This window comes from Carassius gibelio, chromosome B13, assembly GCF_023724105.1.
Source record: "Carassius gibelio isolate Cgi1373 ecotype wild population from Czech Republic chromosome B13, carGib1.2-hapl.c, whole genome shotgun sequence".
NCBI classification, from domain to species: domain Eukaryota; kingdom Metazoa; phylum Chordata; class Actinopteri; order Cypriniformes; family Cyprinidae; genus Carassius; species Carassius gibelio.
The window spans coordinates 16,686,960-16,702,568 of record NC_068408.1 but is presented as its reverse complement, the minus strand read 5'-3'; the positions used below and the strand labels follow the sequence as shown (position 1 = coordinate 16,702,568).

The 15,609-nt window shown below is 37.6% G+C and overlaps 1 protein-coding gene across 1 annotated transcript; it reads right to left on the bottom strand.

Moving 5' to 3' along the window:
- Positions 1-301: 301 nt before the first annotated feature.
- On the bottom strand, positions 302-12,121 carry pprc1 (PPARG related coactivator 1). Its single transcript, XM_052573398.1, has 14 exons — positions 11,043-12,121; positions 9,144-9,269; positions 8,849-9,001; positions 8,666-8,731; positions 6,628-8,368; positions 6,478-6,531; positions 4,437-4,497; positions 4,081-4,145; positions 2,854-3,514; positions 2,540-2,740; positions 2,169-2,244; positions 1,961-2,082; positions 1,729-1,880; positions 302-770 (listed from the first exon to the last, which is right to left on the bottom strand). The coding sequence occupies exons 1-14, from the start codon at positions 11,121-11,123 to the stop codon at positions 670-672; spliced, it is 3,660 nt and encodes a 1,219-aa protein (XP_052429358.1). The 5' UTR covers positions 11,124-12,121; the 3' UTR covers positions 302-669.
- Between the last annotated feature and the right edge of the window lie 3,488 nt (positions 12,122-15,609).

Genomic DNA, 15,609 nt, shown 5'->3' with positions numbered 1-15,609 from the left:
GCCTTCAATCCAGCACAATTAGAGGTGATCCACAACACAGCTGTGTATCTGATTTTCATTCAGACAAAAAGGACCACTGGCTCCCAGTTTAAAAATGATCTATGACATGCAATTACTCTTTTTTTTTTTTTTTTTTTGTTAAATGAGAATCCCCTTAATTTATACACTTATCAATATGTTGTTTATTTGGTTAATTTGTTAATTGTTAATTGTCGAGATTGACAATTTACATGAATGTTGCAAGGGTCTGTTCAAGAGAGAATGACACACTGATTTTTAATCTCAGAAGAGACACAAGAACGACTTTTAATCTCAGGTTTATTTAGGTTGAAATAAATTCAGCATTATAAACCCGTTTTCGCCAACATAATGTTTTCATTCAGTTCATGTTAAAATGTATCCAACATTGAGCATTTCAGATTAAACATTTAAATAAATTTAATCCTTTTTTTAAAAACTCTATTATTTCATTCCACAGTTTCATTATTTCTTTTTTTTTTGCACTTTCAAGTTTTCTTACAAATCTTCACTTCAATAGAAGGTGTAAACTTGCAGAAACAAACAAAAACACAAAGAGAAAAACAAAACAACAAAAAACAAAAACAGTAATTGAGGGGCAACACTTTGCTTGGAGGTAATCGGTCTTCTCTCCTGTGGCTTGACTAATCGTTACCTTTTAAGGTTCTTCTGAGCCTGTTTGAGTAAAGTGTCAAAGTCTAGTGCATCAAATTTGCCTTTTGTAGGCTGTGGATCATACTCCCGGTTTGAATCTGAAAGAAATCAAAAAGAGACTGTAGCATCTGGAGTCTTTAACAGGAACACTTTCAAAGACTGTCAATGAGTGATGAATTAAAATTTCACCACCCGGAAATATACAACAGAAACATCAATTGTCCTAAAGTTACAAGATGTAAATATGTCAGCAGCATATGATGCGCTTAACTGGGACCAAAAAGTATGCTTGAATAGCAATATGTAAAATTTGAATCAGAAATGGATAGGCTACACGTTTGCTGAAGAAATTTTGTTTGACTGGTTTCTGAGAACTGAGAACACAACACCCTGAATCGCATAAAATTTGTATAGGGTTCCAAAAGACCTGAGAAGTATATTTGTCCTATGCAATAATATTTACACATGTGATGACGCAATTTGCAAAGCACCTTTATTCCTGGAGGTGGCGATGATTCACTCATAATTACCATAGGCAATTATAAAACAAAAGAATATCATCAGCAAAAACTGAACTGGTTTAAATGGCATTACAGCAGGGCAATTACTGTATGCAATGAAATATAAATGTGATTATAAATGGGATAAATATAATTTGATGCTGGGTGTGGTGAATAAGCTGCCAGTGATCAAAATACTGTTTTTGAAGTCATTGAAATCAATATGGTTGAGATCGCGAATATGAGCCAGATTCTGAATGTACTGTGGAAATGCGCTCTGACGACGACAGCGATGGTAAAGTCATCAGCTTAAACTGAACCCTTCTAGATTTCAAAAAGGAACAAAACATGCTTTATATTGTATTCTTCTATAATTGTTCTTAAAATGTTTAAATAAGTTTTTTGTTATTGCAGCAGTTAGCGAACCATCCATATATATGTCTGGGTCACTAAAGACCTGGATATGTTATAATGACTGGCAAAACATTCAAGCATTTAAGAGTTAAATGAATAAAAAAAAAAAAATACAAAAAAAAGGGGATGATGCTAAGCTCACCAAGATCAGCATAACTGGTCTTGCAGAACTGTCTCCTGCCTCCAAAGCACAGGTCAAATGGAAGCTCATTCTGCTCTCTCAGCTTGCTTCCATTCTCAATAGCGTCAAACGCATCCTTGGTGTCATAGTATGTAACAAAGCCATAGTTGTCCCTGAAATAATAAGAGTTAGCAACATACTTTTTTTTTAGTGTAAACAATATACCAAATAAATACAATTAAAAAAGGCATACCCATTTTCTCTGAAGTGCACAGTGCATTCCTCAATTTCTCCGAAGAATGAGAAGCGTTCCTTCAGCTCTTTACGAGTCATGCTTCCACGAATTCGTCCAACATAAACAACTCTCCGCTCCTCCTACATAACATTTCAATTACAATGTTAGAAATCAGGTGCCTTTGAGGAAAATCTAAAGGCACATCTTTCTTGATTAAAATACTCACAATTGCTTTCTCCTTCCATCTTTTTGTATCCTCATTGGAATTTTGTATACACCGGTAACCAGATCTCTGATTAGGGCTATCAATAAAATCAAAACATATTAGGATTATAGTTAACTAAACCATGACCATTTAAAAATTATATATTTTTTTATTTTTTATAAATAAACTTGATTTCAGCTAGTTGCCAAAGTGTTCTCAATTTTAAGTTTTTACCCTGATGTCTTAATTAAAACATGAATAAAATTTCTTTGAAAAAAATTCAACAAATCTAATAAAATTTTCAAATGAAAATGGAAGATCAAATTCAAAACATTAGTAAAAACTGTAATAGCATCTCAAAGACACTATGTAACACTGAAACATGTCGCCACCTTCTATGACTTTTCCAGTGCCTCTGCCCGATGTCGGAGGAGCGGGATCTGGATCGAGAGCGGCTGCAGCTCCAGGATCCAGAGCGTGAACTTGAATATGAATACCGTCGCCGGCGGGGTGGGGAAAATGACCTGGAGCTGGATCGGGAACGAGACCGAGATGATGAACTGGATCTGCTGCTTGAGTGACGAGACCTGTATCTGGAAAATGAAAAAAAAAAAAAAATACACATTTGGCAAAATCCTCTAGAATGATGTGCTTCAAAAGTTCATTTATAATTATTATAAATGTGTATAACCACATCAAAGCTGACCTTTTCCTAGGTGGTGAACGTGATCGGGAGGAGGAGGAGGAGGAGCTGGATTCTGAGCTACTAGAGGACCTGGCTCTGTATCTCCGCTTCAAGCGGCCTCTGTCCTGTTGGTACTGTTTGGAGGAACGCTCAGAGTAGTTCCCAAATTCCTGCTGGTTGCATTTTGCTTCAGCCAGTAAAGAGCTTTCAGAGTCAGGCCTGCTTGGAGAGGTGTCTGGAGTCTCCAAGGCAGAACTTTTTAATGTACACCTATCTGCAGAAGGTTGACTGAGGCTGAGATGTCTCTTGGTTCCCTCTGTAACAGAAGATGATGATATAGCTTTGCTATTCTGGGCTAGCTTGTTGGGTGGTAGCTCAACGGTCTTGATAACAATGCTAGGCTGTTGTTTGACATTCCACCGACTGCCAACTTCATTTGGACAGGGTTCTTTTGGAGGGAGGCAGTAGTCGTGGTCAAGGGAGAAAGGCTGAGTCTGTCCAGTAGAAGTAGGGGTCTGAGGCTGGCTGCGCAGCTTATTTGAAGGTAGTGGTCTCGCCTCTATCTGAATGGCCTTGTTAGTAGTTGGTTTAAGGACCTCTGACTTCTTGGTTTTACCCAGTAGTGAAACTGGTGCAATAGGCTTCCACACCTGATGTGGGGGTGTAGCAGGAGGTGTGAGACCTATGGGAAGGAGTCATTTGTTGGAGGTTACTTTTATTCAAAGAAATGAAAAAGGCTTTAAATGCCAATTTTGATATACAGTGGCCTCAAAATTGATTTGCATTTAAATTAATTTGTTTGCATTACATAAGTCAAACCATGTGCAATTTATTTTAAATGAATAAGCTATATATGTACACTACAGTTCAAACGTTTGGGGACAGCAAGATTTTTTTTCTTTTTCAAATAAATGCTGTTCTTTTGAACTTTCTATTCACCAAATTATCCTCAAAAGTATTTTTTTTGCTCCAAATCAGCATATTAGAATGTCTACTGAAGGATCATGTGACACTGAAGACTGGAGTAAATGGAATAAAATATTAATACTTTTTTTAAATGAAAAAAAAAAAAAAAAGATTAAGGAGACTTTTCAAAAACATTGAAAATCTTACAGCCATCAAACTTTTGAACAGTAGTGTATATGTATTAAATTTATAAAAACAACAACATGTACCATGTATTTTGCACAAAACATTTATTTTAAAACAAACACACACACACACACACACACAATAAAAACACAATACCTGCTGTGCTTCCCAGGTCATGGTTGCGGGTTTTCTCAACTACCTTTGTGTCCACCTGCTCATAACTGAATTCAAAATAAAAATATAAATGAATACAATCAGCAGTGGAAACCATGTTAAAAGCACTGAATTACTAATGTTGTTAAAACATTGCTCAGACTAACACAAGCTATGCTTGTTAGTCTCCATCCACCTTCACATTCTGAAGCCATGATGGGGGACTTCATTTGTTTCGGTAGGTCTTGGCGATAAGTGGCCTTTGGCCACACACACATACACACACAAACACTGAGTTTGGTGCGAGAGCAGCACAAGGGCTGTAGGGTAACTCCATCACTCCACCTCATGATACTCACCTGGAGTTTCCTACAGCGGCTGCTCTACCACAGACCTCCGGTACACTCTTCTCCTCTTTGGCTGGAAAGAAAAAGTAGGGTTGTGAATGACCAAATACAGGAGGGTAAGATGGGACAGACCCTTAAAATAGCTGAAACAATCAGACTGTCCAGCATCTAGCAGAATACGGCCACAAGCAGCATAATGTATTGTGACACTCTACAAAAAATGCATTGCATCTGCCCACTCAACAGCAGAAAAGCAGCAGACTAAAGATAAATGCTTGCTTAATGGATACGCTGTCAGTTTTCCGACCCAGCATATCTACAGACAAAGACAGCCAACTGGTTTTAAAATGGTTTTGTTAACAGGGCAGAATTCCAGCAGTTCAATGAGCTCATGCTTGCATAGCAGCGGTTTTCATTGAAGCCACGCCTTCTCTTAAAGGAACAGACCCTATTCTTCAGGTGTGATGATACAAGCAAAACTGTCTATTATTAATAGCTTAGCTGTGTAAAATGCACAGCTCAGACAACAATTATCAGTTGGTCAGCATAGCGAATTCACGTGACCTAGTTGGAAAATAAGCAAATTCTGTGGGGAAAATTATTTGTCCATAATTGACACTACTGATCCTGATTACACATTCCTATTGGAATGACCAAAATATATTAAATCTGCTGATCTTTAGTCTTGATATAGTTCTATGTGACTTGTTGTAAAATATATACAAAACAATAACCATTCAGGTTAAAAACAGAATATCACTAAGAAAAGGAAACAAACCTTTACATCATTTGAACCAACCCTCTTAATTGGAAGTAAATCACTAATAAATTCTCAGATTTTACTCACCAGTGTGTTTGTTGGAGGCTAAGTATAAGTTTAACTGTAAACTGTAAATAAGTTAAACTGTAAACTCTAGTGTGAAGGTGCACAAACGCCATCGCTTTCTCTCACACACACACACACACAGAGAGAGAGAATTGATGTGCTACATTTAAACAATATTCTTTGTTGCATTTTCCTGTCAAAACAATGGCGATCCTATGGAAGTCTTCAGCTTTTAAGGACAGTTCTTATTATTAGAATTCGTATCATTATTATCCCATCAGTATTTTTTTGAACGTTTTTTTCCAAAGTGTCCGTAGAGGGTTGTGAACCGAACACGACTATTACGTCAGTAGAAGATATTTTTTTGTGATAACTTTAATCGAACCACTAAGTCATGTTTAATTGTGAACTCTGTATTTGCAATCTGTGCTTAACCTGGCAACATGGACACAAATTCTTTCATCTCAAGAATGACAACTTTTTCCAAGGTCAAATGTTGGACTAGTTGCTTAAGGTGGGCGTACACTGTGCGAATTTGGATGGTCGGAAGATCGTATGTCCACATACACGTCACGAGTGAGTTTATCTGAATAACATACGGACGAGGTGATATACTACACGATTTTACGACCTGCCGAGAGAGAGAGAGAATTAAAAAGCATGGTACACGCTGCTAGAAACCTCATACAGCGCTCGCTGTTCAGTGAGTTTATCCTCCTGGTCAATAGTCCACATTCGCCGTGGCGCTGTTGTCTTCGTCTTTCTTCTTCGTGGTTTTCCTACTTCGTGATTGGTCAACTTCAGATAGATCAATAAATCGGCACACTCAACCGCACACGTCACGAATTCAAACGGACAGCTCACAAACTTTTTAGACATGTTTACTTCAGGAGCTCAGGAAGTGCTCGTAAGGCACTCTGCTCGGCTCGTAATACCTCACACATGATACAACTTGCAACCATATGGACATACACGATTTCCACACGATTAAAAAAAAAAACAGCAAAAAAATCACACCGTGTACGCCCACCTTTACAAATAAATGGTCTGCATTCTAAAGAAGGAAGTATGGGTTTACATACATTCACTAAGAGGGCACTCATTTCCAAAGAAAGCTCTGCTGTGCTCAGCATTTAACACCCTTCACAAAGTCTGCTTGACTTGTAGCATGATTTTAACAACCCTCAAATACTTTGAGAGTAAAAGCTCTGAGATTATATCACTTACACTGAGATTCCTCAAACTGCTCCAGGAGGCTTGAAAGATCAGCAGCTTCAATACCTATTAAAAAAAAAAAAAAAAAAAAAAAAAAAAAAAAGTTTATAATAAACCACTCCACAGAAATTATAACCTAACAAAATATGAACAAACGCTCACCAATTTCACTTGTGAAAGACTCAATCAGCTCAACTGTGGTGTTTTTCGGTTTGGGTATCTCAGAGGAAGCCATCCGCATCTGCTCTGCCAGTTCAACAACTCTGGCCTGAACTTGAGCCGAGAAAAACGGCTGAGCAGCTATTGGTGCAACATGAGGCTGTGACCGTGAGGTCAGCTTTTTAGAATTAGTTGGCACTGTGTTTTTGGCTTGATCAGACACAGGGGCCAAAACAACCTGCCCGGTCTCTCTCTTTGCAGGCACAGCAGCACTAGGTATATGAGGGCTGGAGTTTGAGCTCTGAACTTGTGTAGTGATCATCTGAGGCCTTGAGGAAGCTTCGGATGGAGCAGCATCGGGGTTCTCATGTAAACATTCCTTATGACTCTGTGCACTGAGACCTTGAGGGCCTCCAGATGTAGTAGACACTGATAATGAAACGGTCCTACCAGGAGCCACATTGTTGATGGAGGCAGAGGACTTGGTGTGAATAGTGTTTTGTGGCACGCTGATGGGAGCAGGTAGTTTTTGGGGTGAGGGTTGGATTAACTGGGGTGAACTTTTAGATGCATCAGAAGGTGGAGGGGTTGGTTTAGAAGTTTCAGGTTTCTTAGAGGAAGCCGTCAGTGAAGCTGGTGGGGTGAGCAAAGCCTCGGGTGTTGGGGGAGCAGCGGGTCCTCTCGGGTGCCATGCTGGCATGATTTCAGGCGCAAGGTCTTTTTTAACAGGAGTATGCATGGTTTTACGTGGATCTCTGGCATTGGGGTCTGGCAGGCAGGGTATTGGTGGAAGCTCCTTGGGCGGTTCAGGCAACTTGGGCCATTTAGTGCTGTAATCCTCCGTTTTGTCCACCGGATCTGGTTTCTTCTGCTGGCGGAGGAGACGGTATTGCTGTAAACTCAGAGGTTTGGGCTTAGTTTCATGTTTGCTAACAGGTGCCTGTTTCGAGGGTTCTACCTCCACAGACTTTTCAAGAGGTTTGTTCTCTGGCTGTGAGACAGTGATTTTTGCTTCAGCCGGAGGGGTTGTGATATACTCCTTTTCAACCTGAGGTTTAAGGGTCGTCAACTCTGTAGGACGATCAAGTTTAGCGTTTTTGGGCTCTGCCGATGCGAGCACAGGTGAGAAAGTCACCTTTTTCTTCTTTCGTTCTTCTGGGCATTTCTTCTGTGGCTCTTCTTTAACTCTTGAGCTTCTCAAAACTCTCTGTTCAGCTATAGGGGCTTCAATAAGTTTACTTTTCTTTTTCCCTTTACGTACCTTGACAACCTCTTTCTCCTCCTCCACAGGAGATACTTTAGAAGGAGGTGGGACTTTTTTAGCACCATCTTCAAGCTTTGGTTCTTGCTCGTCTCTGCTATTCTCTGGGACTCTTTGTTCACCTTCTGCGGAGTCTGTGTGGGAAAGTGGGATGCTGAGATCTGGGATTGCCAGGATGGGCTCTCCATGCTCTCCTTGATCAACCACTTCTAACAAAAGGCCCCTCTCAGGCAGAAGATGCTCTTGTCCCTCTTCTCCTTCCACACATAATGTCATGCAGTAAGGGTGCATGTGTTTTACTAAATCACTGAGATTAACAGGCATACTCTCTCCATCCTGCTCTAAGGACACAGGAAGGCACCAGTCAAATTCATCCAGTGATTCCAAATCAATATTGGCTATGGGGGTCAAAAAACTATTGTCTCCATCTTCCTCTTCTCCTTCACTGTTCTGCTGGGACACTCTTTGCATTCGTGGGAGACTCTATAAAACGAAAACAAAACACGTCTTACATTATGCCTATAAAGTAAGGAAATGAAAGAAGTTATGATGGCCACATGGCAGCCATTTTCACAAACTTCTAGTGAGAATTGCTTATAAACTGGCTGTTGTCAGCAAAAGAAGCTTTAGTTCCCTATGCAGTTTTTCACCAAAATAAAAGATGTTTCGACATTTGAAACTGAAGGATTTAAATGTATCATACAGCAATCTTCTTATTTACAATTAAATCTAAATAATAGGTTAGACATTTTGTTGAAGAAAGTTTAAGAACTTAAATACCTTCCCAGGAAATTGTCTTGTGTGAATCATTGACTCTGGAGGAGACCGTGTGATGAACTTTCTCAGCTAGAGTGGGGAAAAAAAATATATATTGATATCTGAAAATTAATTGAGCTGTCCTACAAAATGAAACTAATAAACAACTAATGCATTCTTGACATGCTTAGACAGGTGAAGACTCACTGGTGAATGATCCTGACCCTTCTGCCCTGAGAACAGGTCTGAATCCGGCAGAGTGTCAAAAGGGGACAAGTTTTCATCATCAACATTGTCAAGTATTTCAGTGAGAGCTGTGAGCAGCGTCGCTTCACTTTCCTCATAAATATTACTTTTAACCTGAAAAAGAGGAAACAATTTATAAATACCATTGCTGAGTGAAATCAAAACAAGTGACATTCAATAAACAAAACATTATGCTGAAATCAATTCATGCAATGAACAAGTCTTCTGTTGACAATTTATAAAAGGCTTTAATTACTTCTCCAGTGGGGCTTTCTTCAAAAATGGACAAAATAGAAGGATCAAGACAGCCTTGCAAAGCCTCCAGAGCATCTCCATTGTTAAGGCCAGGATACTCCAGACAGCCGGCACTGAAGCTTTCCACCTGCAAGAGAAGGAAAAACAAAAAAAGAGGTTAAAGTTTGCAGACTTAAAATAGTTGGTCTTGCTTGAGCCATCAGCAAACCAGACCAATCAGCCAAAACACTTCAACTTTAAACTGTAGACGCATTTCTGTTCCTTTACTGGACATCCTTTCGGAACAAAACGAGTATTAATATATAGATTATTATTTTTATGCATGTGCCTAAAACCATAAATTACTGCAAGGTGTGGTATGCATTAGGTGTGGCTGCAATCAAGTCAATGTTCCTATATATATATATATATATATATAAAATAAAAAAGTACATTGCTCAACAGCAAACAATGTGCTGTATTTGAGGCTTGTAATTGGTGGCCTGTCCAGTAGCAGCTTTGGTATTCATAGAGTTTACAGCATCATTTATCAACAGAAATGCTGAAATGTTAACACTTTATTCCCTTTAATATATAGACAAGCTACTTAAAATCCAGAAAATCATCATATTCCTAAATTTGAAATAGTGTTAAATACGAAAAATATTAAATGCAAACATAACCAGTTAATTAAGGCGTTCATTCAAGTTACAACCACGTGTTGCGCAAATCACGACATCCTGCCGCAGTGCATTACTGGGCAAACCCAACACCGGCAGAGTTCAAAACACGCCTCGCTACAACAAATCCTAAGTGTTATTTTCCCAAAAACGATAAAGATTTTAAAAAAATCAAGACAGATTGATTATAACAAACCATTGCGTTTAAAAAATAAACATGGACTGAAATGAAAGGCTGCGGAGATTAAATACACACGGCCCAAACACGACTGACCCACTCACACCTGCACCACGTGCTGGACAGCGAACCAACGCAAACCGCGATGAACGACTGGGGACAAACTTTCTTATTCACAGTCAGGACAACGCAAAAGACAATATATGCAACCAAACGGAGCAGAAATAATACTTAAAAGATACTATCATAACAAGTAATATAAGTGACAGACGCCATCTGTTGAAATACCGATTGTGATTTATTTTAAACTATATCAGGCCTAATGTAACTTACTAAAAAAGTGCAGTTAATGAGTGAAATGTTTAAGGTAACATTTACGACAATGCATGAAAACAAACGCTGGTAAGTTCCATACTTAAAATGCGTGAACCACGTGGGAGTGAGAGAGTCACTGGAATATCTAACAAACAACAAGAAAGCCAGATCTGACCATTAAAGCAATATCTGTATTAGGGAGTCCATAATAAATAATGACAAAATACATAAGCATTAAATAAAATAACCTTCTTTAGATCTGACACGTTTAAACAGCTAACCATTCCTGGTTACAGATTATTTATCACCACCATCAAACAATGCATTTATGATTTACAAAATGCTAAACTAAACTTTTATTTGATTTATTTTAAAGAGAGAGAAATGACTGTAGTTGAATCATGGACTCGAGTGATAGAGTAAGGTCAGAAGAATGCAGAAGCATGGCAACATCAGCTAACAGGAGCAAACTTATACAGTCATTCCTTGACATGCGACTTCTGTATAGATACGCAAGAAATCTAGCAACACTTGGAAAGTAATAAATGTTTATTTTCCTACAACCATTTCTTAAATAAACTCACAGGTGGCAAGAAGAACCTTAAAAGCTATCTCACCATCACCATCCACGTGTCACAAAGTCCTGCACATCATCACGTATTTGCCTCGAATATTATACAATGTGATGAATGTCAACAATTTCATTCAGGCGCAACACTCACTAAGTATCTATATGTGCTGTTCTTACCTCGTCAAGATTCACCGGTGAGAACATTTGAGTATTACAGGCTTTTAACATCTCCTCGCCTGTTCCCCACCGCGCCGCCATCTTACAACTCAAGTGAACTCAACTGTGTTGAAAAACGTGAATCAATGAAGGCGCAGCAGCCAGTGTTGCCAGATTGGATGGACGATTTCCAGCCCAGAAGCTCACAAAAACCCGCCCAGCCACTCCAACAAAAAACTGCCCAAAACTGTCAAATTAATGTGATAGAATGTCAGTCAAGGTTGTTAAGAGCCATTTTAACTCCTTAACACAAAAGAATGACGAAAAAATAATATATAACAACGTTGGATAAATTTCCCATGGATCAAATCGGGGCAAATATATTAAAGAGAATTACCAAAATATAATTAAATATGCAAACTATCAATTTCAATAACGTCAATCAAGTAATTCACCGATAAAACACATGCATCGTTTTCAATGTCAAGTTAGAATTTAAATGCAAAAAAGTTCCCAATAAAAGTGATAGGAAAAAACAACAACGTAATTAGGTATTTCACACGTGATTATGCACATGACAATCAAAAACAACAACAATAATAATCGCCATCGGAATACATGAGTTTGATGAGGTGGTATGTACATTTATTTTTATAAAGGTCCACATGAGAAATAATTACCGTCCGAATCGTGCTTAAGTCTTTCGTGAAGTTAATATTGTAGAACATAACATATCTTTGCACAGTCAAAACTGACAAGTCCAACCAAAGACAGAAGACATAAATAGATTTTGATAATTCACTGTGCTCTAACATCTCTCCTTCAACAGGTATAATTCGAATGCAATATATGCACATTTGGGTTTGTTTGTTAGCCAGTTAGAATATACAATTTATATGTTCGAGCACCGCCAAACTAACCCCAAACCAGCCCAAAGTTTGTCCACCCGCCCAAGCTAATCTTTACCCGCACAATCAAATTCAAAACCGCCCAACTTGGTCCCAATCTGGCAACACCGGGAGCAGCCGGCTTCAAGCATCGTGCTATTTTGCTTTCCCGGCAACTGAACGTGCTTAGTCACGCCCCCATGATGCGTCATCGGCCCTAGCGTTGTCGTTTCTTTGATTATATGGGGGTAAGTAGCACAACTTTTTTTTTTCTTGTTTGTTATTTATCATCTTGTATTATATAAATGTTTGTTCAGAATAATGAAAATAGATAAACGTGGGTTGAATCAGTGTATTGAAGTTTTATGTTTTATTCTTAACGTTAACCCAACACTTTTTTTTTCTTTTTTCTTTCTTTTTTTTTTACAACGTAAGATACCATCGGTGTCAAATTTCTGAAACATTATGAAGAAAATATTGAAATTAATAAATCTTGATACCGAAGTTTGTGAACCACTGTCAGATTTCGTTTGTGGGTTATCGAAAGAAAGAAAGAGACATAAAAGATACATTAAAATATAACATGTATAAAGAATAAACATTGTAGAAGCATACAAAGACTTTTATTTAAAAAATAAATAAATAAGCATTGCTTTAGAAAATACAGGGGGCGGTAATGCACCAATAAACTGGATGCCAACCGGAGTTAAACTGAAAAGTAGTAGAAAACACACTTCCTTAAAAACAACTTAATTATAATCTAATTATAATTTTTCAGTATAAATTTGAAACATGGCCCATGCTCCATGTTTACAGTTAACCTACATGGTTCTATTAGGTAAACACCATTAACATAATGTTAATATTTAAAATATAAGTTAAGGGGATAACAAAAATAAGATTCTCAAAATGTTTATGTTTCATTGGTTTTGGATGTGTTTATGTTACTATAATAAAACCCTCCCCCTTCTTTTTTTCTTAGTTGTATTAGTATTAGTTTGTTCTATTTTTATTTTTATTTTTTTTATCTTTCACTACTGGCCAATGGAGATTTGCTCTTTTAAAAAGAAGCTGGGTCAGTAATTCTGACGTTTCATAAATTCCTGTTTCTCCCATCAAACGTTTTGGACAAACTTTCCGTCTAAATGAGCATTTCTTTTCCAAAGAAGCGGGTTCCGCGTTGTGTGCTGTTAGCCACTAGATGGCGCTATTAAATATTAATTTGTCTTTGGTGTCCACCAACTCTTACCTTTCCCTTTAGTAAACTACCAATTTAACAAAAATATTTTTTTTTCATTGTCACTCTTTTAAAGTTTCACTGTTTTATTGAAGCTGCTTCTCAAAGACCCATGTCCAGTCTCCAGATTTCTAATATATATACAGAACATTCTTGTTTATTATTGTTTATACAGTATCTCACAATTCTGACATTTCTGGCTTTGTTAGCAACTGTAAGATATAAACTTGCAATTCTGAGAAGACTGTTTTATTGTAGGTTTATAACAAAAAGTTTGAACTGTATGTAACAAACATCCATAACTATACGTAACTATCAATATGTGGAGTATGTTATCTTTTTCTTACACTTTCGGTGTGCCGTGAATTGTGTTCCTCACAGACATTTAAGAACAGGCACCAATGGCTTAATGATGAATTGTTTCAAGTGCATGTCTGTATGAGCATTCAAAACGTCACTGCGTCATCTGGAGGGTTTTGTTTGCGTAAGCAGTGTTTGTGGGTTGCTTTAGAAAAAAACAAACTGCTCAGCATCTTTCACCCACAGTTCGACGGCGTCTTAGTATAGCTGTCTGTGTCTGTGGGTGGACGGCATGGCTTACAGTGAACATTTTCAGGCAGAAGAAAATGCTGCTCTGTGCTGTCCTCCTTCTATTCCTCGTTTATTCCTCGCAGCTACCCAACTGTACTGAAAACCATTCATCCACTAGCACTGTTGCCATGGCAACAAGAGGGGAAATCCATTTCATCAGCCTCTTCGTCACACTCCCTCCTTCCGTCCCTTCTCTCTCTCCCTCTCGCTCTCATTCCCTCCCTGCCATCGTTTTCATTATCTCTCTGTGTGCCATTTCTTGTTATTCTTCTTTCTTCCTGTCTCAGTTGAAGGGAAGACAGGCAGCAGAGGATGCAACCCCTTCCTCCATAAACAGAGCACAGCTATATGGCATCAAGCTGTTATAATAAATCAAATTTTGCTTTATTTTTGGTTGAATCATGCTGTGTCAGTATGTTGTATTGACCGCAGTGACACTTTTGTACTATGTACTAGTTATTAATCATGTGACAAATCTATTGCTCTTTGCACATCTGAATATTTCGCAATGCAGTTTCTATTTAGTTAAGGTATAATTGCAGTGACTGTGCTTTTTTCATTCTGTCTTTTTACCTTTTTAGATTATCATTATAATAGATTATATATCTCCTAATATTTTACGTGATTAAGTTGACATTCTGTGAAGAGCACATTTCACTACTAGATTTATGAGTGACAAATAAACTTCTAAAGAAATATACAGTAATTTCCCGTTCAAAATTTTGGGGACAGTAAGATTCTTTCTTTTTAAGAAATTAAGACAGTATGCATGTTGATAATAAAGACAAAATGTTTCTTAAGCAGCAAATCGGTAAATTAGAATGATTTCTCATTCATGTGACACTCAAAGCTGGAGTAATGATGCTGACAATTCAGCTTTGCCATCGTAGGAATAGATTATATTTTAAAATATATTACTTGAAATTGTAATATTATTTCACACTATTACTGTTTTTACTTTTTATATGTCCACTAGGAACATTACAAGTATTCATGTCAAATTCAGCCTTTGTTGAATACACAAACAAAACATCTGTATAATGATTGATTACCATCTTTGTGCAGGGAGCCTTTGTTGAGATCAGGGTGAGAGTGGCTTCAGTGACATCCTCGTGGTAATCCCATGGGGCACTGGGGCAGGCCAGCAGCTACTGGAGACACCAGATGGCCTCAAATTAGAATTGAAATCATGCACACTCACACACATACACAAACTCTCGCTCAGTCTTAAATGCATCTTAAACTCTAAAGAATAATTTGTTTTTTCACTGAATGCAGCCTTTCGTGATGATGTTGATGGATAGGAGTATTAATGTAATTATGTTTTAGCGAGTAATCCGAAGGGTTAACTCCATGAGATGATTCTATTAGTACACATAGTGAATCTCTGTAATCAGATCACTGATAAATTAATTCTATTATATTCCTCTAAAGCTGTTCGGCCCAACAAATACTTTACTCTGCTCACATTTTGTTTTTCAGTTATTATAACCATCCATCTACTGAAAACTAGTCTTTCTTAAAGTGTGAATGAAAATATACTGCACATCCCAATAAAAAGATTAAGCAGCACAACTGTTGCACAACATTGATAATAATAAGAAATGTTTGTTGCGCAGTAGATCAGCAGATCAGAATGATTTATGAATGATCATGTGACACTGAAGATTGGAGTAATGATGCTGAAAATTCAGCTTTGCCATCAGAGTTATAAATTACATTTTAAAATGCATTAAAATAGGATACAATTATTTAAAACTGCAATATTTCATATTATTGCCACCTTGGTAAGATACTTCATTCAAAAACATATACTAAAAATGGCTCCAAACAACAACAAAAAAGGTTTAAACTAAGAAAAGTTCCAATGCAA

Excerpts from the sequence above, each read along its gene's own strand:
- pprc1 (XM_052573398.1), bottom strand. The coding sequence starts at position 11,123 with ATGGCGGCGCGGTGGGGAACAGGCGAGGAGATGTTAAAAGCCTGTAAT. Across the intron at positions 2,741-2,853 it reads CGTTCACCACCTAGGAAAAG|ATACAGGTCTCGTCACTCAA; the intron begins GTCAGCTTTGAT and ends TTCATTTTCCAG. Across the intron at positions 2,083-2,168 it reads GATGGAAGGAGAAAGCAATT|GAGGAGCGGAGAGTTGTTTA; the intron begins GTGAGTATTTTA and ends AATGTTATGTAG.